The sequence below is a fragment of the Rhineura floridana genome, chromosome 5, assembly GCF_030035675.1.
Source record: "Rhineura floridana isolate rRhiFlo1 chromosome 5, rRhiFlo1.hap2, whole genome shotgun sequence".
NCBI classification, from domain to species: domain Eukaryota; kingdom Metazoa; phylum Chordata; class Lepidosauria; order Squamata; family Rhineuridae; genus Rhineura; species Rhineura floridana.
Genome location: NC_084484.1, coordinates 179,255,747 through 179,281,420, shown reverse-complemented (window position 1 = coordinate 179,281,420; position 25,674 = coordinate 179,255,747). Strand labels below are relative to the sequence as shown.

At 45.8% G+C, this 25,674-nt stretch overlaps 1 protein-coding gene across 5 annotated transcripts in view; it reads right to left on the bottom strand.

Moving 5' to 3' along the window:
- The window catches only part of NARS2 (asparaginyl-tRNA synthetase 2, mitochondrial), a 64,848-nt gene that overhangs the window by 10,612 nt on the left and 28,562 nt on the right, over positions 1 to 25,674 (bottom strand). For all 5 annotated transcript variants that reach the window (XM_061628975.1, XM_061628973.1, XM_061628972.1 and 2 more), the window contains 7 exons: positions 18,978 to 19,110; positions 12,111 to 12,209; positions 9,250 to 9,287; positions 6,554 to 6,620; positions 5,143 to 5,280; positions 2,683 to 2,780; positions 1,851 to 1,877 (listed from right to left, as the gene is read on the bottom strand). In XM_061628975.1, the coding sequence (XP_061484959.1) occupies positions 1,851 to 1,877; positions 2,683 to 2,780; positions 5,143 to 5,280; positions 6,554 to 6,620; positions 9,250 to 9,287; positions 12,111 to 12,209; positions 18,978 to 19,110 (600 nt within the window). The remainder of the gene's footprint in view (positions 1 to 1,850; positions 1,878 to 2,682; positions 2,781 to 5,142; positions 5,281 to 6,553; positions 6,621 to 9,249; positions 9,288 to 12,110; positions 12,210 to 18,977; positions 19,111 to 25,674) is intronic.

The following is a 25,674-nucleotide window of genomic DNA, read 5'->3' as shown; positions in this document are numbered from 1 at the left end:
CAAGCAGCCCCCCGGGCAGCTGTGGAGGCAGCAGCATGAGGAGGGACATGCAAGAAGCAGTGGGTCCTCTTCCTGTTACTACCTGGCTAGAAAGGCTGCTAACCACTACACTGAAGAAAAGTGCAACTGTTCAGCCACGCTGGCAATCCTTCAACCACCAACATCACCCATGATCCATTCGTGCCCAGCACAGGTTGGTGTGGTTTTCTTAAAAAGCTCTTTTATCATCTAGGGTAAACATTTTGTACTTAATGGAAACTGCTTAGAAGACACTGTAACACACCAAAGCATATCCCATTCAGGAGGAAACAACCCACATTTCTCTTGATAAAGAGTTTTTAAAAAAAGCAATGGGTACCAAGCCAACCTGTGCAGCATTCTCTGGCTTTTTCGTAGAGCCACAATTAATCCTCACATCAGTATCTCATGCCCCTCCCACAGTTATAGCTATGTATCAGAGAAGTTCTAAGGGGACTCACTTTTGGAAATTTGGCAAGCAAGGAGGAAATGATGTCATGGGACACAGAGGTGGAGGATGCAGAACAATAAGGGTAGAGAATACGGCGGCGGCAGCTGGTGTATCGTGTCAGAGGGGCTGCTCTGGGTTTTAGTCCGAACCTTCAAGGAACTATCCAAGGTGCTGAAGCACCTTGGACAGATCCTTGAAAGTTCAGACGAAAACCCAAAGCAGATTCCACTGCTCCACTGACATGGAGCCACCAGTTGCCACTGGAATACAGGGACCTGTAACCATATAGAAACCTCTTTATTTACCCAATAAAAGCCTCAATCACTGAACACTAAAGTCAGGATCATTCAGACCATGGTACTCCCGATCTCCATGTATGGATGTGAAAATTGGACAGTGAAAAAAGCGGGTAAGAGAAAAATCAACTCATTTGAAATGTGGTGTTGGAGGAGAACTTTGCACATACCACGGACTGCGAAAAAGACAAATAATTGGCTGTTAGAACAAATTAAACCAGAACTGTCACTAGAAGCTAAAATGATGAAACTGAGGTTGTCATACCTTGGACACATAATGAGAAGACAGGATTCACTAGAAAAGACAATCACGCTGGGAAAAACAGAAGGGAGTAGAAAAAGAGGAAGGCCAAATAAGAGATGGATTGATTCCATAAAGGAAGCCACAGACATGAACTTGCAAGATCTGAACAGGGTGGTTCATGACAGATGCTCTTGGAGGTCACTGATTCATAGGGTCACCATAAGTTGTAATCAACTTGAAGGCACATAACAACAACAAAAGGCTCAATGACCCCTTAATTTTGTTTAGGAACTCAGGAAGCTTGCATCTACCATGGACCCACAGCCCCTCCCTGGCACCCTGGCAAGAACATAGGACAATGCCGTATACTAACTCACACCATCAAGTCCATCTTCCTCAGTATTGCCCACTCTGGCAGTGGCTCTCCAGGGTTTCAGGCAGGAGCATTTTTCCAGCCCTACCTGGGGACACCAGGGACTGAACCTGCAGCCTTCTACATGCAAGGCAGATGTTCAGTCACTGAGCTGAGGCCCTTCCTCAGCAGCAGCTTCTGGCATCTTTCTGTGTTTGCCCTTTGACACATGACAGCTCTTGTCACTCGCTCACTTGTCAGGCATGCTTAGTGGGTGGGGAGAAATGCGTAAGAATGTCACTGTGTCACAGCTGATGCATTTAGTAAGTGAGATGGGCCATCTCAAAACTGGGCTCTACCACAGAAGGCTGAATAAAGGTGTGCTCTCTGCCCAGTGTTTGGTGGCTGCAAAAGGTTAGGAGAATCAGATCCACCTGGGCAACTCTTTTCATGCAACAGCACTGAGAAATGATACTCAGCTGTCCTTACCATTGATAAGTATCTTCAAGCCCCAACCTGTTGAACAAATGAAAGAAAACATCCTCAGTATGTGAGCAATGGTGACACACTGCCACCCTGGGCTTCTGCTGGGAGGAAGGGCAGGATATAAGTCAAACAACAACAACAACAATAATAATAGTAAACAACTGCAGAATTCCTTGGGCAGAATTCTGGAGCAGCTGGACATGGACATATTATGCCTGCATTGAGGGAACTGCACGGGCTACAATCGGCTACTGGGTCATATTCAAGGTCTTGCTGTTGACATATAAAACCTCAACAATTTGGGACCAGGTTACCTGAAATACCGCCTGCCCCCTTTATTATTTATTGAATTTATATTCCACCCTTCCTGCTGAAGGGTCCCAGGGCGGCAAACGCATCAACCAAAAAAGCACCTGGGAGCTTCCTTGCGCAACCATCCATTTAAAAAAAAAAACATTAGTTGACAAAGAGGTTTTCCATACGTGGGTGCCAAAAGGAACAGAAAAGAGGCCCTTCAAAAGACAAGCTCAAATAGCCCCTAGCCCTTCCCCTCCCCAGGGATTGTGAGAAAGGATTTTTGCAGTGCTGTAGGATTTTTGCATCACTGTTTTTATAGATCTGTTGAAATTTCTAGGAGAAGGGGACATGCTGTGTATTTTCCCCTTAAAGAGATTACACCAAGGAGTCTGGAACACCAATAAACACATCCCCAAAGAAGCATCTGTTCTGTCTGAACACCTGCTCTCCTTAATCGCTCGTGTCCTCAGCAATCCTTCCTTGACCACCTGTTAAACAGCATCCCACAAGAAAACAGAAGCGGAAACTCTCTCCCTACCTCTGTAGGCGGGATTGTAGGAAATCAGGCCGGTCTTCCCTCAAGCTGCCTCCGCAAAGTTCCCCAACTCCAGGTACTAGAAGATCAAATGCTGCCACCTTTAAAAGGAAAGACATGAATAAATAAATATCTGTCTGAACTGTGTAACTAAGTTAGGGGTAACTGATGTATATTTCAATAGGATTGTTTTATTATGTATTTTCATTACAGATGCTTATATTTTAATGTTGTGTAATTGGCTTTTATACTTTGTAAACCATATAGAAGCCTAGTTTGGCATTTTGTGTGTGTGTGTGTGTGTGTGTGCGTGCGTGCGTGCGTGCGTGCGTGTGTGTGTGTGTGTGTGGAATATAAATATATATATATAGAGAGAGAGAGAGAGCATTAGTTAGTCACTTTATATAAAAAATGTCTTAAAGTGACTTAGCAACAAGATAAAATACAAACCGGTAAAATAAATTAAAAGCCAATTTCTTTTTTTCTTTTTAAAAAACCCAAACAACACACAATACAAAATTCCTAAAATGCTTGTTATTATTGTCTTGTTGGATAAGCCGTACCCCAATCCACTAAGGGATGCTAATTGTGGTAACCTTCATACGTTGTTGAATGACAACTCCCATTATCCCTGACCACTGGCCATGCTGGCTGAGCCCAATGGGAGCTGGAGTCCACCAACATCTGGAAGGCACCGCACTGGCTACCGCCAGCCTAAGTAATCACAAGAAGCAGCGATACTCAAGTGCGATATGCAATGAGTGTACAGCAAACAACAGCTTTTGGACTCCAGTGTGGTACCCTACTCAATCATCTCCTTCCTGGGAGATCCTACTTTTTATTTTTTTCCAAAATTAAGAATATAAGAAGAGCGCTGCCGAATCAAAGCCAAAAACCTATCTAGTCCTGCATCCTGTTTTCCAGAAAGCCAACCAAATGCTTCTGCGAAGCCTACAAGCAGGACTTGGAATGCCATCCAAGCGTGGCAGCTGTGAAAAAGGCAAATTCCATGCTAGGGATAATTAGGAAAAGTATTGAAAATAAAACAGCCGATATCATAATGCCGTTGTATAAATCTATGGTGTGGCTGCACTTGGAATACTGTGTACAGTTCTGGTCGCCTCATCTCAAAAAGGATATTATAGAGTTGGAAAAGGTTCAGAAGAGGGCAACCAGAATGATCAAGGGGATGGAGCGACTCCCTTACGAGGAAAGGTTGCAGCATTTGGGGCTTTTTAGTTTAGAGAAAAGGCGGGTCAGAGGAGACATGATAGAAGTGTATAAAATTATGCATGGCATTGAGAAAGTGGATAGAGAAAAGTTCTTTTCCCTCTCTCATAATACTAGAACTCATGGACATTCAAAGAAGCTGAATGTTGGAAGATTCAGGACAGACAAAAGGAAGTACTTCTTTACCCAGCGCATAGTTAAACTATGGAATTTGCTCCCACAAGATGCAGTAATGGGCACCAGCTTGGATGGCTTTAAAAGAAGATTAGACAAATTCATGGAGGACAGGGCTATCAATGGCTACTAGCTGTGATGGCTGTGCTCTGCCACCCTAGTCAGAGGCAGCATGCTTCTGAAAACCAGTTGCCGGAAGCCTCAGGAGGGGAGAGTGTTCTTGCACTCGGGTCCTGCTTGTGGGCTTCCCCCAGGCACCTGGTTGGCCACTGTGAGAACAGGATGCTGGACTAGATGGGCCACTGGCCTGATCCAGCAGGCTCTTCTTATGTTCTTATGGTCCTCTCCTACTTGTGATCCCCAGCAACTGACACTGAGGAGCACCCTGCCTCTGATATCAGAAGGAATACAGCAGGAAGAGGGAATCTTTTTCAGCCCAAGGGCCGCATCCCTTCTGGGCAACCTTCCAAGGGCCACATGCAAAGTGGGCAGAGCAATGAATGTACATCCTACTTTTGTACAGTAAGGTAGTTCAAGGACACATTACAGTCAGGCAAAAACATTCAAGCCTGCAAAGCAGGGCTGGTGAAGGGTGTGTGTGTGGGGAGTGGCCTGGGGAGAATTCTGAGGGCCAGATAGAGAGACCTGGAGGGCCACATCTGGCCCTTGGACCAGAGGTTCCCCATCCCTGTAATATAGCCATCATAGCCAGTAGCCGTTGATAGCCTTATCTTCCATGAATTTGTCTAATCCCGCTTTAAAGCCATCCAAGTTTGGGGGCCATCACTACTACATCTTGTGGCAGCAATTAAAACGTTTCTAGCTCTCATGGATGTACAAAGAGTATTTAAAAGACTGCTTGGGGGATCCATGAATAAATGTACCATGACATCATCCTAGGACATTGAAAAATTACACAGTAACACTTCCAGTAACAGACCAATTATAATCAGCCGGACCCAAGAGAAAAGGATGCTTCATTCCAGAGAGTATAAAACAAGCAAGACGTCAAGGGGCAACCATGCTGAATGGCCTAGGAATTTTAACCATAATTCTTACTGTGTGACAGGGTCCATCTTCATTGTCCCGCATATAGAATGGCTTAAGGTCATAGGGATAGTTAAAGACAAACACAGGGATTTCGCCACAGTGCTGTGCCAAGTATCTCTCGTGCTCGCTCTGGAGGTCCAGACCCCACTGGAAAGAGAACAGAAGAGAAAGAGGTGATGCAGATTGCCAAACAAGCATAATACCCCAAAAGTCAATGGTTCAGAATTCGAATCTGACTCCAGGGGTCACCTGTCACTCAACATGGAGGCAACAGTTTTTTACACAAACTAGGCCAGGAGCAGAGAACCTTTTTCAGCCCCAGGGGCACATTCCTTTCTGGGGAACCTCACAAGAGAAACATGCCAGTTCTGGGCCAGAGCTTGGAAAAGTTACTTTTTTGAACTATAGCTCCCATCAGCCCCAGCCAGCATGGCCACTGGATTGGGCTGATGGGAGTTGTAGTTCAAAAAAGTAACATTTCCAAGCTCTGTCTGGGCGGGGCCATAGGCAAAAGTGGGAGAAGCAATGGATATCAATATTTACCTTTGTATAGTAGGCTAGTTTCTACACACATTCCCACCCCCTCTCTATCCTCCAACCAGGCAAGAAAAAGCATCCTCAGAGTTCAAGGACATATCCCAGGGAGACAAAAACACTCAAGGAGAGTGTGAAGCAAGGCCTGTGAGTGATGTGATGAGGGAAGAGTCAGGAGAACTTGATAGAGAGGCACAGGGGGACATATATGGTATCTGGGCCTGAGGTTCTCTCAACCCTTGCTCTATGGGACAGATGGAGAACATGTGGCCTTCTAGAAGTTGTTGGACGCCATTTCCCATCATCCCCAGCCAGCATGGCCAGTGGTCAGGGATAATGGGAGTTGTAGTCCATTGGCCATGCTGGCTGGGGCCGATGGGAAATGGAGTCCAATATCATTTGGAGGGCCACAGGTTCCACATCCTTTCCCTATGGGAGCATGGCATGACTGGAATCTCAATGGTGTCTGTATGCAAGGTGTGGGGAACCTTTGTCTCTCCAAAGGTTGCTGAACTACAACTCCCATCAGTCCCAGCAAGGGTTGAGTTTGGACTCAATCATTCTGGACAGGCATTTTATTTATTCCAGAAATGACCCAATCGCCAGGGCTGATGGGAGTTGTAGTTCAGCAACATCTGGAAGGCCAAAAGTTCCCCACATCTGCGTTAAAATTAAATTATAGGAATTAGGCCTTCACAGACTATTTTGACGCTAATGTGTAATCTTTAGGTTGTATTATATACCAGCTAATCAATGGTTTGAAATGATCTAGAATCATAAACTGATCTTGTATTTGGAAGAAGTGGGATGTAGGCAAAATTCCCATTTCCAGCACTCAAGCTTGGTTTTGTGAAGAAACCCAGCCTCACAAAAACACAACACTCACCTCTGGTCTGTAAGTGAACACTTGGCGAGCTTGTTTTAAAACCTCTATTGCTTCAGTGTATGACATTCTGGAAGAGGGTAGGGAAAAAAACCTGTTGTGTGTTTGGACTCAATCATTTTGGATACCCATTTTATTTTTTCCAGAAATCTGTAGCCTTCCCTTTTAGGACATCTTGTCGGGAGATCCCCCTAAGATGCTCATTTGAAGAGGGATCACAGCTCTGTGTCGTAGAGCACCTGCTTTGCCTGCAGAAGCTCTGGGGTGCAACTGCCAGCATCTCCAGTTAAAAGGATCAGGTAACAGGAAAGATCTCTCTCTTAAGACGCCGGAGAGCTGCTTCCAGGCAGAATAGAAAACACTAGGTTAGCTGCTCAGAGAAGGGCCATTGCTCAGTGGAAGAACACCTGCTTTGCATGCAGAAGTTCCCTGGTTCTGTCTCCCAAGTAGGTCGGGGGAAAGGTCCTGCTTGAAACCCACAGCCAGTCAGTATAAACATTAATGATCTAGATAGGGCAATGGTCTGGGGCTCCGTTTAAGGCAGATTCCTACATCCCTAAGAGCCTGATATAAGGCGTTTCCTGAGGTTTCAGGTGGACTGGGACAGCCACTCCAAATTTGCCACCCTATTCACAAACTGAAGGATCGCTATTGAGGAGATGTGTGTGTGATTTGTCCAACAACAGAGCTTTGGGGAGGATGGGAGGAGGCTGACTATGGCACCAGTTGACCTTCCACACCCCTCTGGCTACCATCCTTCTTTTTTTTTTTTTTGCAGAGCGCTTCTGGAAATGACACCCTTGTCACCTCAAAATCGGGCACACCCCAAAACATGGTAGAGGGAGACCAGCCCTACTCCCCAGGGCAATTGGTTGGCTCTCTTACCTCTCAGGCAAATCTACATGCACTTGCATGTAAGGATTGTATGTATCAATACTGTCCTGGTAGCTCACACCTAACCATAAATACACAGTTACCTCACAAATCTAAACTAGCTTCCCTTTGCTCTCTCTCCGCACCCCCATTCACCAAGACCTCTGGGAATTGTAGTTTTGCAGAAGTACAAGTGTTTTTTTGTGAGGAGGCCTCCAGCTTCCTTGCGAGCTACAGCTCCCAGAGTTTCTTGACAGCTAACAACAGCGCAATTTAAATTCTGCTGCCCTGAGAGATTGTTGGCTCCCTCTGAGGGAAGCCACAAACAGGCAGTTTGGAGAACAGGAAAAGTTAAAAAACAAAAGACCACAACCAGCTGAGGCAAATACTACCCACTTAAAATCAAAGCAGCATGGCCTGTGGGCATGACATCATAGCCGGTGCACATTTCAGACTGTAGAAACGATAATCATTCATTTCTTTGCCTGTCAGAGCAAAGAATGCTTCTCTCACAGCTTATGGGATAATAAATGCAAAGGATTACAGTGGAAACCTGACCGCCTTTTATTATTGTTATAAAGAAAAACTACTTGGAAAGAGGACAATTTAAACTGGAAAAGCAATGGGGAACAAGGCAGTGCCTACCCCCCCACTGCTACTTAAGTCATCCCATTCTGAGGCAGCTTGTCTTGGGGGATGGGGTGCTGTTGCTAAATATTTGCAAGTAAGAGTTTAGGGCCCCATCTGCACTAGGCATTTACAGCAGTATCACACCACTTTAAACCCTCATGGCTTCTCCCAAAGAATCCTGGGAATGGTAGTTTGTTGAGGGTGCTGAGAGTTTGCTAGGAGATCCCAGTTCCTCTCACTGAACTACAGTTCCCAGAGTGGTCTAACAATTAACCCCTCTTCCCAGGGAACTCTTTATTTCCAATATTTATAGGATTGTATCCAGTATAGTGCTACGTGGATGTTCCATCAGCGCAAGGACTTCTGCTTGTGCAACAGAACAACCTCTCCTCACCCCCTCTGTTCTGGTGGTTCCCCCAACCCTCTGGAGCAGAATTAGGGAGGGCACCGGGCACGGGGGGGGGAGGAACGGGGGAAGTCCCATTGCATCAGTGAATATTGATGCATCAGTTGAATACCGCCCATAGGCTGGTTTTCACCATACATGGTCACAAAAGTATTATTAGTACAAGCAAGCAAGCAAGCAAGCAAGCGGTTTACACATCAATCAGTAAAATAATCTATCCATCGAAATATTATGGTGTTTAAAACAAACAAAAAACACGGTTTAAAAAACCCCACAATTTCAATTGACAGGCATGGTACAACTTCCTTGAAATATCTACTGAAATATAAAGGTCTCTGTCCAGTGCCTGAAGCTCATCAGAGAAGGAGGCCTGTCTGATCTCAGCTAAGACAGAGTTCCACAGAATCCAGCCCACAAAACTAAACACATGGCTCCTGGTGTACACAAGCTGTGCATCTCAGCCATGGCGGACCACTAACATGGCAGACCATCTGAAGATCTCAGTGACTGGGCAGGGATACGTGGAATTGTCAGGAGGATGGCCGATCTTAGAAAATGGTCAAGGAGCCAGGCAGAAGGTGGTGCTTATGCTTTCTGGGGTCAAGCTAGCTGAGGAAAACAACACACTGGTCCTCAGTACATGGGTGTGGTGCTGCGTCTGCTGAAAACACCACCATGTGAAAGACACACCACTTAATGTCAGTTCCACATTCATGGTGACATGATGGCAATGCTGACAAATTTCAGCCAGTTTACAACAAACAAACAATTCCCAGCTTATTTTGCTTACGTTATGAACTGGTTCTTCAGCATCCGTTCTAACTTTGCCTTAATGAGAGGAAAAGCACAGAAGAAATCATTTACAATGGCTGCTAGAAAGCACTCAGAAAGAAACAAAAGTTGACTTTTTTTCAGAAGAATTTCAGGATTTGCAAGGACTTTGCAAATCTAAGTTGCAGATCAGTTTCGATTTCTGCATATGGAAACCAGAAATGAGTCAAGGTGACCCAAATTTTGCCAGAGGAAAAGCTGAATTGTGCCATTTCAACCACCACACAATCTGGATATGCTTGCTTGGTCTTGCATTAAGTTACTCTGCCAGCCATGGGGAGGGGCTAGGTAGAGCACTCAGAGGCCACATCTGCACTCTGTATTGTCTTCATAGGAGAGCCAGTGTGGTGTAATGGTTAGAGTGTTGGACAATGGCCTGGGAGACCAGGGTTCAAATCCCCACTCAGCCATGAAGCCACATGAAGCTCATCTTGCACCAGTAACTGCTTTTCAGCCTAACCTACCTAACAGGGTTGTTGGGAGGGGGAGAACCATGTGCCCCACATTGAGCTCCTTGGAGGAAAAGGTAGAATGTAAATGTAATAAATAAATAAAACAGTATTATATCAATGTAAACAGCAGGGCTGTGGAGTTGGAGTTGTGGAGTCGGAGTTGGAATCGGGAGCAATTTTGGGTGGAGTCAGAGTCGGTAGAAATGTACTGACTCCAGCTTCAAAATAAATTTTGATTGACAATTTTTTAAAAATATGAATTCAAAATGTCAAAGAAGCTTCCCATGAAGTCAGCTGTAGTTGAGCCTTTCACCATAAATCAAGATGGAAAACATTTTGTGTGTCAGTGTATGACACAGGACCCAGATGAAGACAAATGCCGTCTTGCCAAGATCAGCGCATATTCAGGCAGCGATAAAAATGCTCCTAGGAGAGCTTCCAAATTAAAAAGTCATTTACAGCCCTTTCCAGGGCTGTGGAGTCGGAAGCAATTGTGGGTGGAGTCGGACAGTATAAAAACAGAGGAGTCGAAGGTTTGGCGTACCGACTCCACAGCCCTGGTAAAAAGTCATGGAACTGTAGTTTATTACAGTTGCTGACAGTTGTTAGGAGACCCTCTATTGCCCTCACCAGAGTAAAATTTCCAGAGTTCCCTAGGAAGAGGGATTGATACGGAATTGTGATTCTAACTTCTAATTTTATGAGAGGGGAGGGAAATTGCCCCCCCTTCCTAAACTATGCTTAATAATTAGATTAGAGAGGAAGAATGTGTGTACAACACAGGCCGCCAACCCATCTGCTGGGTGCCATGGCACCCACGAAGGCCTTCTGTGGCACCAGCAGCAGGAAGCCCAGAATCTGAGCTTTCAATTTTTAAAAAAGTAAGTCTCTAGCCCTCTTAGAAAGAAAGTTATGGAGCAAAAAGTGCAGATACCCTCGTAAGCGATTTCTGTGAAATGAGCCAGCCTGACTGGTCCTGCCTATTAGTGTTATTAGCCAAAGAGTGAAGTCAGAGCTATGATTGATAACTGTTTGGCAGCCTAGGCCTTGATTTAGGGTTGGCACTGGCGAAAAACAGGGTTCTTGTGCCTTTAACAGATATATAGCAGGCAGATATTCAACAGGTCAAGCCTTTTCTAATATGGAAATACAATTATGGAAAAAGCTTCACCATGACTATTTTCTAATTTTGTGTTCTGCCATGCCCCTCATGGCAGCCATTTTGTATTATGCCACACCCCCATGGCAGCCATTTTGTGACCAGTATTTCCAGCAATCTCTCAAAATTTGAAATGTGCCCTCTGGTCCAAAAATGTTGGCAACCCCTGGTGTAGAGGGTGGCTTTAGACGTCAGTTTCCAGAGAGACATATTGTGCATGCTCAGGCAGGGGGAGCCAATGTGATACCCTCCAGATTTGTGGGCTACAACTCCCATCAGACTCAGGCAGCATGCCCAATGGTCAGACACGACAGGGGTTGAAGTCCACATCATCAGGAGGGCACCACACACACTAGGGGCTGCGTCACCTGGTGTCAGTGCTGAAGGTCAGGCAGCCATGCACTTACGTGGAAGAGAGTAAAGACATGCGCTCAGAGTCACCAGCAGCGCTGGGGTGAACCTACTCCTTGGCCTTAGTGACCCCACCCATTGAGAATGGAACCTGATTATTTGAACACCCACGCCCCTTCGTTTTCATAGCCCTACTTGAGTTCTATTTCTTGGTCACGCTAGAGTGTGACAAAATGTTCCGAGAAGCCACTTCTCTCCTGACATCCCACCCTGCTTACTTAGATCTGTGAGTGAAGGTTTCGTGATGATGCTTCATGTCCCTGCAATAAAGTGCCCTGTGACTTGAGCATGTGCTTTTAGCATTGTGGCACCAATTCTCTGGAATTCTCTTTAGCCAGAAATGAAGCAAGGCCCAACTTTGTTATGTTTCTGACGAACCTTGAAAACTTTTCTCCACCCCGGTAAGCTGTCCTAAATTAGTCAATTTCATTGCTGCGGCTTTCAATTCTTGTTGGTTTCTTGTTTTTAATCATTGGTTTATAGTCTGTATAGTGCTCAGATTTTTTATTTGTATGCAGAACAATTTATAATTTCTGAAATAAATAAAATCAGTGGTGGCTGGTTTTAGTCCGAGCTTTCAAGGAGCTGTCCAAGGACAGCTCCTTGACAGTTCAGACTAAAACCTGGAACAAATTCCACTGCCCCACTGACATGGAGCCGCCAGCCGCCACTGAATAAAATGTTGAGGAAATGGTTTTTATGTATATAATTATCATACCTTTTACCACATTGAACAGGCAAAGAAGCTATTTTTGAAAAAGGTAGTTGAAATCTCTTTTTTCCCTGTTTGCTTTTTACCTCTTGGCCAGGGGCTACATGCTTATGAAAAAGTTCAGCATCATGAGGGCATCCGGACAGTACCATCTCCGTCACTTTCTTGAAATGGTCCTCCATAGCCTAAGTACAAACAAACAAAAAAAGGAAACTGTAGATGTGCAGAGTATGTACAAGGAGCCAATTCTTATTCAATTTATTCCCCACTTTGTCTTGCAGGTGGATTAAAATGGTCACGTTTGCTTCCTGGGCCAAGGTGTGTGAAAAGTGGGGGAACTACATGGTGAAGAAGTCGCAATTGTGACTTGTCCTCCTTGATTTGGAAGCTTAGGTTTATTCTACGCCGATCAGTTCCCAACCCTTGTTCATCCTCGCTGTTGTTGCCCTCATGTGTTTGATCAGACCATTCTAGCAGCTAAATACAGACAGAAAAGTCTTGATGGGGATATAACCAGCAATCAGAGCCCAGTTAATGAAAAGCAATTAGCGTAGGATCTTGGTTTAACAGAACAGTGCAGAATAGAACTTCAAAGCTATAATGTTCTGATCCCACAATCTCAAACCACTGGGCATTCCTACCAGCAATAAAGAGACATACTAATCTGTCTACATCACACCTTGGTCATGGCTAAATCGACAGACCTATCTTCTAATCTCTTTTCAAAAGCCATCCAAACCAGCTAGCGGCTATCTCAACTCCCAGGGGCTTTGTCACAGGCAACAACAGGTCATCCGCACATTAAATACTGACTGTCCCTGCCATGGAAAATGGAAATGGACTGCCTTCAAGTCGATCCCGACTTATGGCGACCCTATGAATAGGATTTTCATGGTAAGCGGTATTCAGAGGGGGTTTATACCATTGTCCCCCTCAGAGGCTAGTCCTCCCCAGCTGGCTAGGGCCTGCTCAGCTTGCCACAGCTGTACAAGCCAGCCCCTTCCTTTAAAAAAAAAAGCTATGCACTAAAGGAGATAATGAAAGTAGGTCTCTTCTGGGCTGCAATTCACATGGAGTATGGAAAAAAACCTGCATCTTATGCCACCCACTTTTTTTCCCACGCAAGAGAAAGCTGTTGCTGCTGCATGCTGTGGGAACTTAAAACTGCTAGTTCATAGTAAAGATGCGGTGGCACAAAATTCAAGATAATGTTTTCGTTTCCTTGAAAGAGGAAGCGTCCCAGAGCTTAACAAAGCTTCTGCCGGTGTGAAACTACCCAGCTGGCAATTGCAACAGAGCATTTCCATTTCTGTTCCATAGGAGCCGTTCCAAGCAACTTCACAAAGGACAAGAAAGAAATTCAAAAGCTATAAAGTGACAGCGTGCAAGAGCCCTTGCATCAAATAGGACATCTTGTACTGTGCTTCTAGGAGTGACGCTTTGTGCTGTCAGGGAAGCAGTGTGGAGAGGGCAGGAGGGAGAGAGAGAAAGAAGTAGAGATTTGAATGCCTGGACAAAATTCCCCCCAAATTGGGAAAATTTTACCAAAGCCTTTTCTTTTGTTTTTGTTTTTCTGAAAAACTGGGGGGGGGGGGAAGAAAAAATGGAAAAACGGAGGGGGGACATTTCCCCCATGTAGTGATTGCAGTAATTTAGAGACATTTCCTTACAAGACACATTGGGATGGGAGTTTAGAGATGATCCCTGAAGAACAATGGGGTGGTGCCTGGCTGACTGAAGGAGCTTGAGGGGAAAACGGGTGTTGTTGTATCTAACTGTAAATATACTGCCTTCAAGTCCCTATGAATAGGGTTTTCATGGTAAGTGGTATTCAGAGGGCGTTTACCATTGCCTTCCTCTGAGGCCGAGAGGCAGTGACTGGCCCAAGGTCACCCAGTGAGCTTCATGGCTGCGTGGGGATTCAAACCCTGGTCTCCCGGGTTGTAGTCCAACGTCTTAACCACTACACCACACTGGCTCTCTGTTGTTGTATCTACTATTTAATAAAACTACCTTGTTAACTGTTGGCTTTATATATCGAACCCAAGCATATTACAGATTTTTTCCAGGTTTTTTCCCCCCAGGCCTTCACCTTTCTAGAAACAATTGGATTAGAAGATGGTGAGATGCAGACAGGCAGTAGGGCCTCGGTGGGAAATGTGTTTCAGCTTGAGAGACACATTCTCTTTCTGGGCAACCTTCTGAGGGCCATATGGCAATGGTGGGTGGGGTCAGACAAAAGTGGGCGGAGCAATGAATGTGAATTTTACCTTTGTACACCAGGCTAGTTTCTACACACATCCCTCTATCCATTCGGGTAACCAACAAACATAATCAAAGGGCACATTCCATCGAGGCCTAAACTCACAGGGTGCAAAGCAGGGCCACTGTGGCCTGGGAAGAGTCCTGAAAACCAGACAGAGAGGCTTGGAGGGCCGCATTTGGCCCCTAGGCCTGAGAGTCCTTACTCCTGCAGCAGGAAATGGAGAAGCAGAAAAGAGACTGGGGGGGGAGGGGAATGTTGAAAGAAAGAGATTGTCCCAGTGTTTTCCTCAGCGTTGAAAATAAGCCCATAAAAAAGTGACTAGCCTATAAAAAAAATGTTCTAGTCTGCTGTGGGCTGGCAGAGGAAGGATGGAGAGGGCTGTGATGTTCCTATATTAATGTATATATGGTAAGTGTTGTTGTTTTAGAAGATTCATGGTAAGTGGAGTGAAAGAGGAGGGGGAGTGAATGGGCAGTAGAATACGAGATGATTGGCTGAGTGTTTAAAATGGCTGAATGTATAAAAGGAAGAGTGAGAGTGGAATCTGGGGGGAGAAGAGAACTGAGTGGGTTGCTTGGTGGGGTTTAGAGAGTTGTTTGCCAGGAGGGAGGTGGAGTTCGGATTAGTATTGAGTAAAACCATATGCTTATGTGCCTTAAGAAGAAATCTTGTTAATCTTGTTAGCTTTGTTATCTGTAATAAATACTTAATTTGGTTTACCAAAGGCCTGATCCTTGGCTGGGGTTTCACAGACCAGAAGGGAGGGTAAGGTAATGACCAAGGCTGAAGGGGAACTGTAACAAATGGTGGCAGCGGTGAAGAGAATAACAATACCAGTATTCAGCGTCTCTGGGAATACTAGTATTGGGACGTTACTGGTGGTTGCCTAGCAGGGGGATCTGTTGAGATCTGTGCTAGAGCGGGGAGAGAAACCATAACAGAGAGCGGTCCGGACTGGTGGAGTCCCTGGTGGTGCCTAGAGACAGGCAGTAACCACGAGCAGGTAGGAACCTGACAGGGAGAGCCAGGGAAGGACGCATCACAAGGGCCATCCACCCTGTAACAAAATGTGGCATTTGTATGCTGGACACAGCGGAGGTGGCAGCGGAAGGCGCCCACTGGGACTGGTAGGGAGGAAAGCAAAGAGACCACCAGTATGTAGAGCCAGAGCCAATGAGGGGCTCAGCCAGCAGATTCTTGTTTTCTCTCCATCCTCCTCCTTGCTCAGTTCTACAAGGGCACAACTGCGACAAAGGGGGAGGAAGCTGACCTGCAAGGCCACCCCCTGGCCTGGCTGTAAGTAAGAAGGCAGGCAGGCAGGCGGGGGGCTGGCTGAGGGCAGGCTGAGGTTGGCAGGGAGGCGCCACATTTGCCCTAATAGACCAGCCTCCACTGAATGGAGGGATGGAACACTCCAGCTGACCTTCACCAGCCCTTAAGAACATATTTTTTATTATTATTACTGTTGTTGTTGTTGTTGTTATTTACATTTGTATACCACCCCATAGCCGAAGCTCTCTGAGCGGTTTACAACAATTAAGAACATTAAAAACAAATATACAAATTTAAAAACACATTTTTTTTTAAAAAAGTTTAAAAACGCATGCTAAAATGCCTGGGAGAAGAGGAAAGTCTTGACCTGGTGCCGAAAAGATAACAGTGTTGGCGCCAGGCACACCTCAAAGAGATCATTCCACAATTTGGGGGCCACCACTGAGAAGTCCGGCAGCTGGATCAGGCCAGTGGCCCATCTAGTCCAGCATCCTGTTCTCACAACTGCCAGCCAGGTGCCCCACTGGGAGGCCCGCAAGCAGGACCTAACTGCAAGAGCAACTCTCCCCACTTGTGACCCCAGTAACTGCTATCCAGAGCCACCTTGCCCCCAACAGTGAAGGTAAACCACAACCACATCATGGTTAGCAGCCACTGGCAGATACAGCCTTTTAAAGCCATCCAAGTTGGTGGCCTTGTTGCCTCTGGATACCATATTTATTATTTTATTTATTACATTTATATCCCACTTTCCGCCAAGGAGCTCAGAGTGGTGTATATGGTTCTCCCCTCTCCATTTTCTCCTCCTCACAACAACCCTGTGAGTTACGTTAGGCTCAATGCCCAAGCTTAAATCAGGGGTGGGGAATCTGTGGCTGCTCCTCCCCCAGACATTGTTGGACTACAACTGCCACCAGCCACAGCCAGCATGGCCAAGGTAATGGGAACTGAAGTCCAGGAACATCTGGAAGGCCACAGGTTCCCCACCTCTGGCTTAAACACACTGGCTGGTTTGCTGATTGGGTACCATTGATAGTGGCGGTGTTGTTATGTTGGAATTTACCAGCCAAAGCATTCGCTTCAAGCCTCAAGCGATGATGCATTTTGCATCTGTCATTCTCCTCTGCAGAAAATGGGTGAGGGATCCTGCTGGCACTTGAACATCAAAATAGGGGATTGTGTTGCAAGTGTGCATATAAGTTTCATTGCAATACCACAACGCTCAAGGGAGATCTCACATTACAGTCACTTTCACATCTTTCCTGACCACCTCAAAAACGGGCACGGGAGTGGAGCTGTTTTGTTTAAACTTGAAAACCTAGAATTATGTTCTAAAACAATGCACTGAATTTCATTCCAACATTGAGATACTCATCTCCAAAACCAAGAATTAAGACCTAGTTAAACCAAAAAAGGCTTGGCCAAGTGTTGATAATAAACAAATATTAAGAACATCAGAAGAGCCTGCTGGATCAGGCCAGTGGCCCATCTAGTCCAGCATCCTGTTCTCACAGTGCTGATTCGAAGGCAATAGCCCAGAGATAGCCAATTTCTGTATTCTGGTGTTGTTCAGGTATTATTCCAAACCCCAGAACTACCTGATCCTGACCCAGAGCTTCAGATTTTCTAAATATCGATCTGAAGAGGTGGCCTTGTACCCAGGCAGACTGTTTGTCCAGGGGTGAGGAAGCTTTTGCAATCCAAGGGCCACATGACCTTCTGGGGGCTGCATGCCTGTGGTGGGCAGGGCCAGAGTGGGAGAAGCAATGAAAGTACATTTTACCTTTTGCAGTAGGTTTTGATTCCACACGCACAATCATGCGCTCCTCTGTACCACCACCCCCAATTGAGGCAAGCAAGAGAAATTATCAGAATTCGAGGGCAATTACAGCCGATAAAAAGCCTGCAAAGCAGGGCCAGCGAGGAGTGTGGCTGGGAAGGGGGAAGTCTGAAGGGCCGTGCAGAGAGGCTGGAGGGCCACATTTGGTCTCTGCGTCTGAGGTTCCCCCACCTCTTGGGTGGCAGTTGACTGGCCAGAGAGAAGCCTATTCCGTCACCTGCTATCAGACCCTTCTAAGTAAAGAAGCCTGGGACTAAGCCTGGGACCTTCTACATCCAAAGCAACTGATCCTACCACTGAACTGCAGCCCTCCCCCTGCCATCAAAGGGGCTCTTCCCTCATCTAACAATTATCTCTCTGATTCAGCAGAAGTCCCCTCCTTCAACTTGGGAGTTTAACCTCCCCTTGCTTCTGTCCTTTGCAACGTTCTTATTTTTTTAAGAAGCAGAGTTCCTGTTTTGTCAAAATCATCGGGCAACCTGGATAAAAACGTCAGCAGAGCTCAACTTACGTCTCAATCTAATCTAAAGCATAAATAAATCATGTTCACAAAAAATGAGGTTGGCGGTTCAGTATTATCGTTCAGCCCTGGAACATCAGAACAGCTTTAAAAAGTAGCCTACCTAAGAAGAGCCAGCTGGATTAGGCCAGTGGCCCATCTACTCCAGCATCCTCTTCTCGCAGTGGTCAACAAGATGCCTGTGGGAAGCCCGCAAACAGAACCGGAGTGCAAGAACACTCTCCCCTCCTGCAGTTTTTAGCAACTGGCATTCAGAAGCATACAGCCTCTGACAGCAGAGATAGAACATAACCATCACTTGCGGAACTCTTACATTAGCACAAACACATATTGTTTCACCATCTAATAAAACACCTTGTTGTTGTTATGTGCCTTCAAGTCAACTATGACTTATGGCGACCCTATGAATCAGTGACCTCCAAGAGCATCTCTCATGAACTACCCTGTTCAGATCTTGTAAGTTCAGGTCTGTGGCTTCCCTTGTGGAATCAATCCATCTCTTGTTTGGCCTTCCTCTTTTTCTACTCTCTTCTGTTTTTCCCAGCATTACTGTCTTTTCTAGTGAATCATGTCTTCTCATTATGTGTCCAAAGTATGATTACCTCAGTTTCATCATTTTAGCTTCTAGTGACAGTTCTGGTTTAATTTGTTCTAACACCCAATTATTTGTCTTTTTCGCAGTCCATGGTATCCGCAAAGCTCTCCTCCAACACCACATTTCAAATGAGTTGATTTTTCTCTTATCTGCTTTTTTCACTTTCCAACTTTCACATCCATACATAGAGATCGGGAATACCATGGTCTGAATGATCCTGACTTTAGTGTTCAGTGATAAAGTAATAAAACACCTAGCAGCAGAGAAACTCTTGATGTTGACATATATGACTGCCATTCAGGACTTGCAGATCTGATCATTCGTTCATTCAAATTTCTGATCAGTCCTTTAAGGCTAGGACAGCCAACAGTTTTCAAATCACACATACAAAATACCATGCAGTCAAAAAATGTTTTTTAAAAACAACCGCATTTCCCACTCCTCCAAACTCGTTCCTTACCTGCATGATATCTTGAAGGCTTTCAACAAAGGACAGCTCTGCTTCCACCATATAAAACTCCGCCAGGTGCCTACGGCTTTGAGAATTGTCAGCTCGGAACGTTGGACCGAAGGTGAACACCTTAGTAAATGCCCTGCAATGAGATGGGGGGTGAAATCACGCCCACAAGACACATAGGCTGTGATGAGCACCTATTGGCTTGATCCTGTGCCATCATCGGCCTCCCACAGAATCTAAGGAGCACTTTTAAATAAAACCATTTTCTCTCTTCAGGAACTCACAGCTGAACAAAGGAAGCTGCCCTGTGCCAGGTCAGGTTACTTGTTTTACTAACACAGCCAGAGGAATGACCCATCTTTCAACAAGCCTTTTAAGTTCAGACCTGCGTGTCTGTTGGAATTGCTTTTTAGTATGTTTTTAAACCTTTTTTAAAAAAATGTTTTTAAAGCTTTTTTTAAAAAAATGTTTTTAAAGATGTTTTGTTTTAATATATTTTAAAGTCTGTTTTTATGATGTTTTAAAGTGCTTTTGTGCTTTTGTTTGACCCCCTCACCTCCTACTGGGAGGAAGGTCAGGATATCAATCAATCAATCAATCAATCAATCAATCAATCATGTCAATGAGGAGCAGATTTTGGGGGGCATGCAAGGGGCTGCAAGTGGAAGGTGAAGCTCCATTGTGTGAGTGGATACCTGCTCACACCACACTGGCTCTCACCCAAGTGCTGCAGCAACACATTCGAAAATGTTGCATCTTTCCCTTTCCCTTGTATGTCCCAAGCTGACCGTTGAGATCATTGGAGGGGGCATTATTAGTGGTGCCCCATGGACCAAAAGCACAGTCCATGTCAACAAGAAGCCAACTCTATGGAACTCCCTCTCATTAGAAGTCAGACAGGGAACAACTCTGCTAAGTTTTAGATGCCGAGTTAAAACAGTTTTAATTCAGGAGGACTTGCAATTATGACTCCAAAACTGATGTCCAAACAATGATGTTTTATCTGTTTTATGCCATCTCTTTTTTATTTTATTCTGCTTGACATATTTTATACATTGGGAGAATATGTTTTATGTAGTTTTCGTTATGTTCTGCCCAAGTTTGATTGATGGTTGTTATGTTTTCTTTAATGGTTTAATCTATGTTTAAATTTTGCATATTATATGTTTTCATTTTTATAAGCTGCTTTGACACTGAGATATAGTGAAAAGTGAGGTATACATTTTTGCAATAAACAAACTCAGGATTGTCTACCCTGACTGGTAGTGGCTCACAAGGGTCTCAGGCCAGCCAGTCACATTTATTTGTTAAAAACCGTTGGTCATCATCACAAAAATTCAAACAATACATTTTAGCAATTCCCAGAGTGACTTAATTAATCCTCTTCCTGGGGAACTCCGGGAACTGTAATTCTGTGAAAGGGAATAGGGGTCTCTTAACAACTCTCAGCACCCTCAACAAACTATAGTTCCCAGCAGGGCCAGCACCAAGCATGATTGGGCCCTTGGGCACCAGCCTGCTCCAGGGCCACACATCCCCACCCGATACAGGCGGCATGGGGCTTCAACAAGCCAACCTCACCTACCTGTCACAGTAACGTGCATGCCCTGCACGCTGCGCATGCCTGCCACAATCCAAGATGCCGGAAGAGGCATAAATGCCTTTGGGACCTCCCCATCTTGGGTGATGGCAATGCATGCACAGCACGTGGGGTGTGCAAGCTGATGCGAGAGGTAAGTGGAGTGGGAGGGCAGGCTTATTTAAGCCCCACGCCACCTGTATTGGGGGGGTCCTTGGGAACACCTGCTTTGAGATCCACAGCAGTGTCGGGTCACTAAATCCTGCAATCCGATGCTGCTGTGGATCGCTGAGTGGGAGCTTCTGAGGAGGGGCCCCTCTGGGTCGTAGAGATCCTCGGCCAGTGCCCAACTTGGCCAACTGCTGGCACCAAGCCTGTTTCCCAGGATTCTTTGGGGGGAAGCCATGACTATTTAAAATGGTATGAAACTTTTAATAATGTGGATGCAGCCAGCCCCCAGAGCAACACCCCAAAGAGAGTTCAAAAATGCAGGAAACTGTGTTGATTTGTATCTATTATTTATTTCAGATAGGGACATAAGAAGTGGGCTGATACCGATACAAACCAATGGTCCATCGAGCTCGATACTGTCCATACGGACTGGTACCTGGTATCAGGGGCAGATAGAGACCTGGCTAGGCTGAAAGGGGTTTGTGGGCACCACTGACAGGCTGACTGTCGGCACCTGCAAATCCTCCCACACAGGTCTCCGCCGACTGCTGGTGCTTGCAAAGCACCTCCAGAGCCCTGCTGGCTGGATCCAGTTCCCCACCCCTGCCCCAAGTGCAGTGACAGCACACCTTTCTTGGTTCACAACTCTCAAGTGAACGAAACAATAAATCATTCTCAAACACGGGTTCAAATTGTCTCCAGATGCCAAGCCATCTCCCTGCCTTCCCTGTGATGGAATGGAGGAGAAAGAATAAAACAAGAAGTTGCCAAAATACGCTATCAGCGCCCACCCAATCTGCTCCTCCGGCTAGCCTGGCACAGAGTTTAGGTAGCACTCCAGAAATCCGGGCTGCACTGCTGCAGGCTTAGCTCCCAATCCCGAAGCGGCAAATGCTTTGCAAACACTAATTAAGCAGGAAGAGATTTCTGCGTCTCTGCATTTTACTGATAAGAAAATTTAGGGAAGGTTCGTAGGGGTGCATGTGTGCACGAGGAACATCTTACACCAAGAGGTGTTTCAGAGACAGAAAAATCTCTCCCCCTCCCACACATGAGCTTTCTCCCTTCTTTCCAATCACAGCCTTCATTTAAAGTGAGAAAGGGACCAAAAAGCATCAAGAACACAGCAGTGGCCACTCCACTCTTCCTTAAGCACAACCCCCCCCCCCTCTCTCTCACACACACCATTTTAAGGCACTGATTCAAGTCATCATTCCCATGTCCTAAGCAAACTTGGGATTTTCTGCAAGGAAACAAAGCAGAATGCCCTGCTGATCTTAATTAAAAAACAGCGGCAATCTTATTAAACCACATTATCTGCATGCAGGGAACCATTTCCACATCAGCCTTGCCAGCCGGGAACCCCAACACATTGCAGACGATTCTTAGGAACTGTTTCAAAAAGCTTGGTATGCTGAGCCCGGAGATTAAAGGGAAACATTGATAGGGGTCTTCAATTAAGGCTGTGTCCTCCTTCCGTGGTTGGAGGCAGTATGCTTCTGAATGCCAGTTGCTGTTGTGTTCAGGACCTCTGGTAGGCTTCTGATTGGACTAGATGGGCCTCTGGCCTGATCCAGCAGCCAGGCTCTTCTGAGGTCCTTATCTGTAGGGCTGTCATGCAGAAGGTGGAGCAAAGCTTCTTCTCTGTTTCTCCAGAGGGCAGGACTAGAATCAATGGGTGGAAATTGCAGAGAAGCGGATTTCGGCTAAACATTAGGAGAAACTTTCTAATGGTTAAGAGCTGTTGGACATCAGAACAACCTGCCTCAGGAGGTAGTGGGTTCTCCTTTACTGGAGAAATTTAATCAGAGGTTGGGCTCTGCCAATAATGTTGTAGTTACAAGGATTCCTGCACTGGGCAGGCAGGTGGACCTTCATCCCAACTATAATTCTATTATTGGTGGTGGTGGCAGCAGCATAGGAAAACAGGAAACTGGCTAATACTGAGTCAGACTACTGGTCCAGCTAGCTCACTATTGTCTATACTGACTGGTAGTGGCGCTCTAAGGTTTCAGGCAGGAGGAATCTTTTTTCAGCTCTACTTGGAGATGCCAGGGATTGAACCTGGGACGTTCTGCATGCAAGGCAGATGCTCTACTGCTGAGCTACAGCCTTTCCTGTATTTGGAACCTGTTCTTCCCCTTCAAAAGAATGCCATATAAGAGACTCAAGGTGGTAGAATGGATTGTACCACTTCAGGCTGCAAACAAGAAGGAGGTGTTCATGTTTTTGTATGGTCTATTTTTTAAAAAAAAAACCATGCTGAATGTATAAAACTAGTACAACTAGTACTGTCTCTGATGTGCTACCATTTGTGTTTATTTAACTTGCAGGGAGTCCCTTCTGTCATGGGCCTCATGGAGAACATTTGGCAGGATTGGGAGAATGGAGAGGGGACTGCAGATGCTGAAGAAGAGTCTGGTGAGACCACAGAGGAAATGCTTCCTGAAACCCTTGTCAGCTCTGTGCCCAGTGGTCCTGTTAGTGTTTCTGCTGAAGAAGGCCTCAGCAGCCCTCCCTCGCCTGCACCAGAGAGTGAGGAATATAGTTTACCATCATTGCAGGCACCTAGTCAAGACTTATTCGTTCAGCAGTTTACTGGAATCTGCTGGACAATTCCAGAGAAATAAGGAGGGGGAATCTCTCACAAGGTCAGAGCTGACAGTTTCCCTAAGGTTACAAAGATGGGAGAAGAGACGGTTACAACTTGAGAAATTATCCTCTTTTCCCAACGAGAAGCCTCCTCCTTGCCTCAAAGATTGGAAAGTGCTAGATTTAGCTTGTGCAAGTAGGGTGCCCACCCCGCTCTCTTTTATTTGGAGTGTCTTGAGGCAAGAGCTTTGTTGCAACACCTTTCTATTGCTTCCACAGCCTAGTCGCACCTGCTTATGTCATTCCCCCCCTCAGAGGACTCATCCGAGGAGGAAGGGGAATGAGAGACTGCAGACCCAGGAGAGAGGACAAGCAGGGAGACAGCCCAGGACCTTTCATCAGACCAGAGACAAGCCCCTGAGGGAGCCTGCCTGTCAGAATCAGGAAGCGACCAGGAGGCTGCCCCTTCCCCAGCAGAGAGAAGACACCAACAGGTGTTTCAGCAACGAAGGCAATCAGCACGATTAAGGAGCAGGAGAGCTCGCAAGAACACAGGCTGATTGGAAGCACCTGGGCCAGCATGCAGACTACAAAAGGCTGGAAGGAACGGGAGACTCCTTGCTAGAGTCAATGTCAAGCCTTGCTGCAGACATTACTCCAGCTCTCCTGTTAAACCCGTGCCTTGAACCCTGCCCTGCCTGATCGGATCTCTTGGTTTCTGGACATTTGGACTCCCTTAAGGACTTCTCTGACTCCTCCTTTGGCACTTCCCAAATGGTATACACGCTGGCTGGCCCCCTGGTTCCTCCTGCCTGGCAAATTTATGGTCTGGCCTTATCTGTTCATTAACTGCATGCCTCTATGAACCCCCATGTTTGACACTCTGTATCCTGATTCCGTATCCTCTATGTTTTGATGATACATTCCTGTGCTAACCTCTGGAATAGAACTCTGTTTCTCCAGAGGGCAGGACTAGAATCGGCAGGTGTTTCTGTCGAAGCCCTGGTTGACCTCTGGAATGGGGAAATGACCAGGGCAGTGGACACAATTGCTCCTGAGCGTCCCCTCTTACGGAGTGGAGCCAAACCAGCTCCCTGGTTTACCAGGGAGCTGGTGGCGATGAAACGAGTAAGACGGGGACTTGAGCGATGTTGGCGGAAGACTCGGTGCAAGTCTGACTGAACACGGGCTAGAGCCTATCTGAAGGCCTACTCCGTGGCAGTGCAGGCTAAGAAGAAACTTTTATTTTCTGCCACCATTGCGTCTGCTGGGAGCCGTCCAGCGGAGCTATTTCAAGTGGTCAGGGGTCTTTTAAACTCTGGTCCCCAGGAAGGTAATATAGACCACTCAACAGCCCGCTGTCAAGAATTTGCACGGCACATTGCAGATAAAGTCGCTCAGATTCGCTCCGACTTGGATGCTAAAATTGATACAGTCTCAGGGGATGTAACGTTGGCTCCTTCTTGTCCAATAATAATGGATTCCTTTCAATTTGTACAGCCCAAGGATGTGGATGCCATCCAACAGTGACTTCCACAGGTAATTGGAAGCAGCAACAGCATTCCACGGTGGGTACAGCAGGAGGCAGCGAGTGGCCATCTAATCATTCCAGTGAGGCAGTCGGTGGATATAGACAACATAACTCCATGTTAATTTAACAATGAAGCAGATAACCGCTTCTTTGAGGGTCTGAACCGTCACTGACTCAAGAGACACTTTGAAAGGGTTCAAATGGCTAAGCCAAGGACGGGGAACCTGCGGCCCTTCAGATGTTGCTGGGCTACAGATGACGGCTGGGGCTGATGGGAGCTGGGAGGCTGACAAGATCTTGAGGGTCACAGGTTTCCACCATGCCTGGATGAAGCTATCATGCTATAACTGCCTTCATCACATTAATGCACTATTTTCCAAGTCCCTTTAAACAAGCTAGTTACAGAACATCAATGGCTGTTTTATGTCCACTCGAAGACACGTTTCTTAAGATTTGAGTTAAAAAAAAGTTTTTTTAAATGAGAGTGCTGTCAGAAGCAACCAGCCTCATGTCGCTGTAATCCGTTTAAGATCTGGTTGTCAAGCCCCTTTGAAGGCTGAAAGCTTGGAATGTCATTTTGGCTCAAAAGAAGAAGAATTTCTCTTTAAGGATATAAATATAGCTCGCCTAAATTTAGCATGCATTTGATCCACTTAAAATGCCTGGTGTTGTTTTCAAATAAGAAAGGAACATGTTATTGAAGAACAGAGTGTAAAGCAGTAACATTATGTCCTGTACGCTGTAAGGCCTAGCTGTTTAATTTACAGTAGGACAGAGAGAAAACAAAACAAAAATCTAAAAAACAAAACACGGCTAAAATGATATCA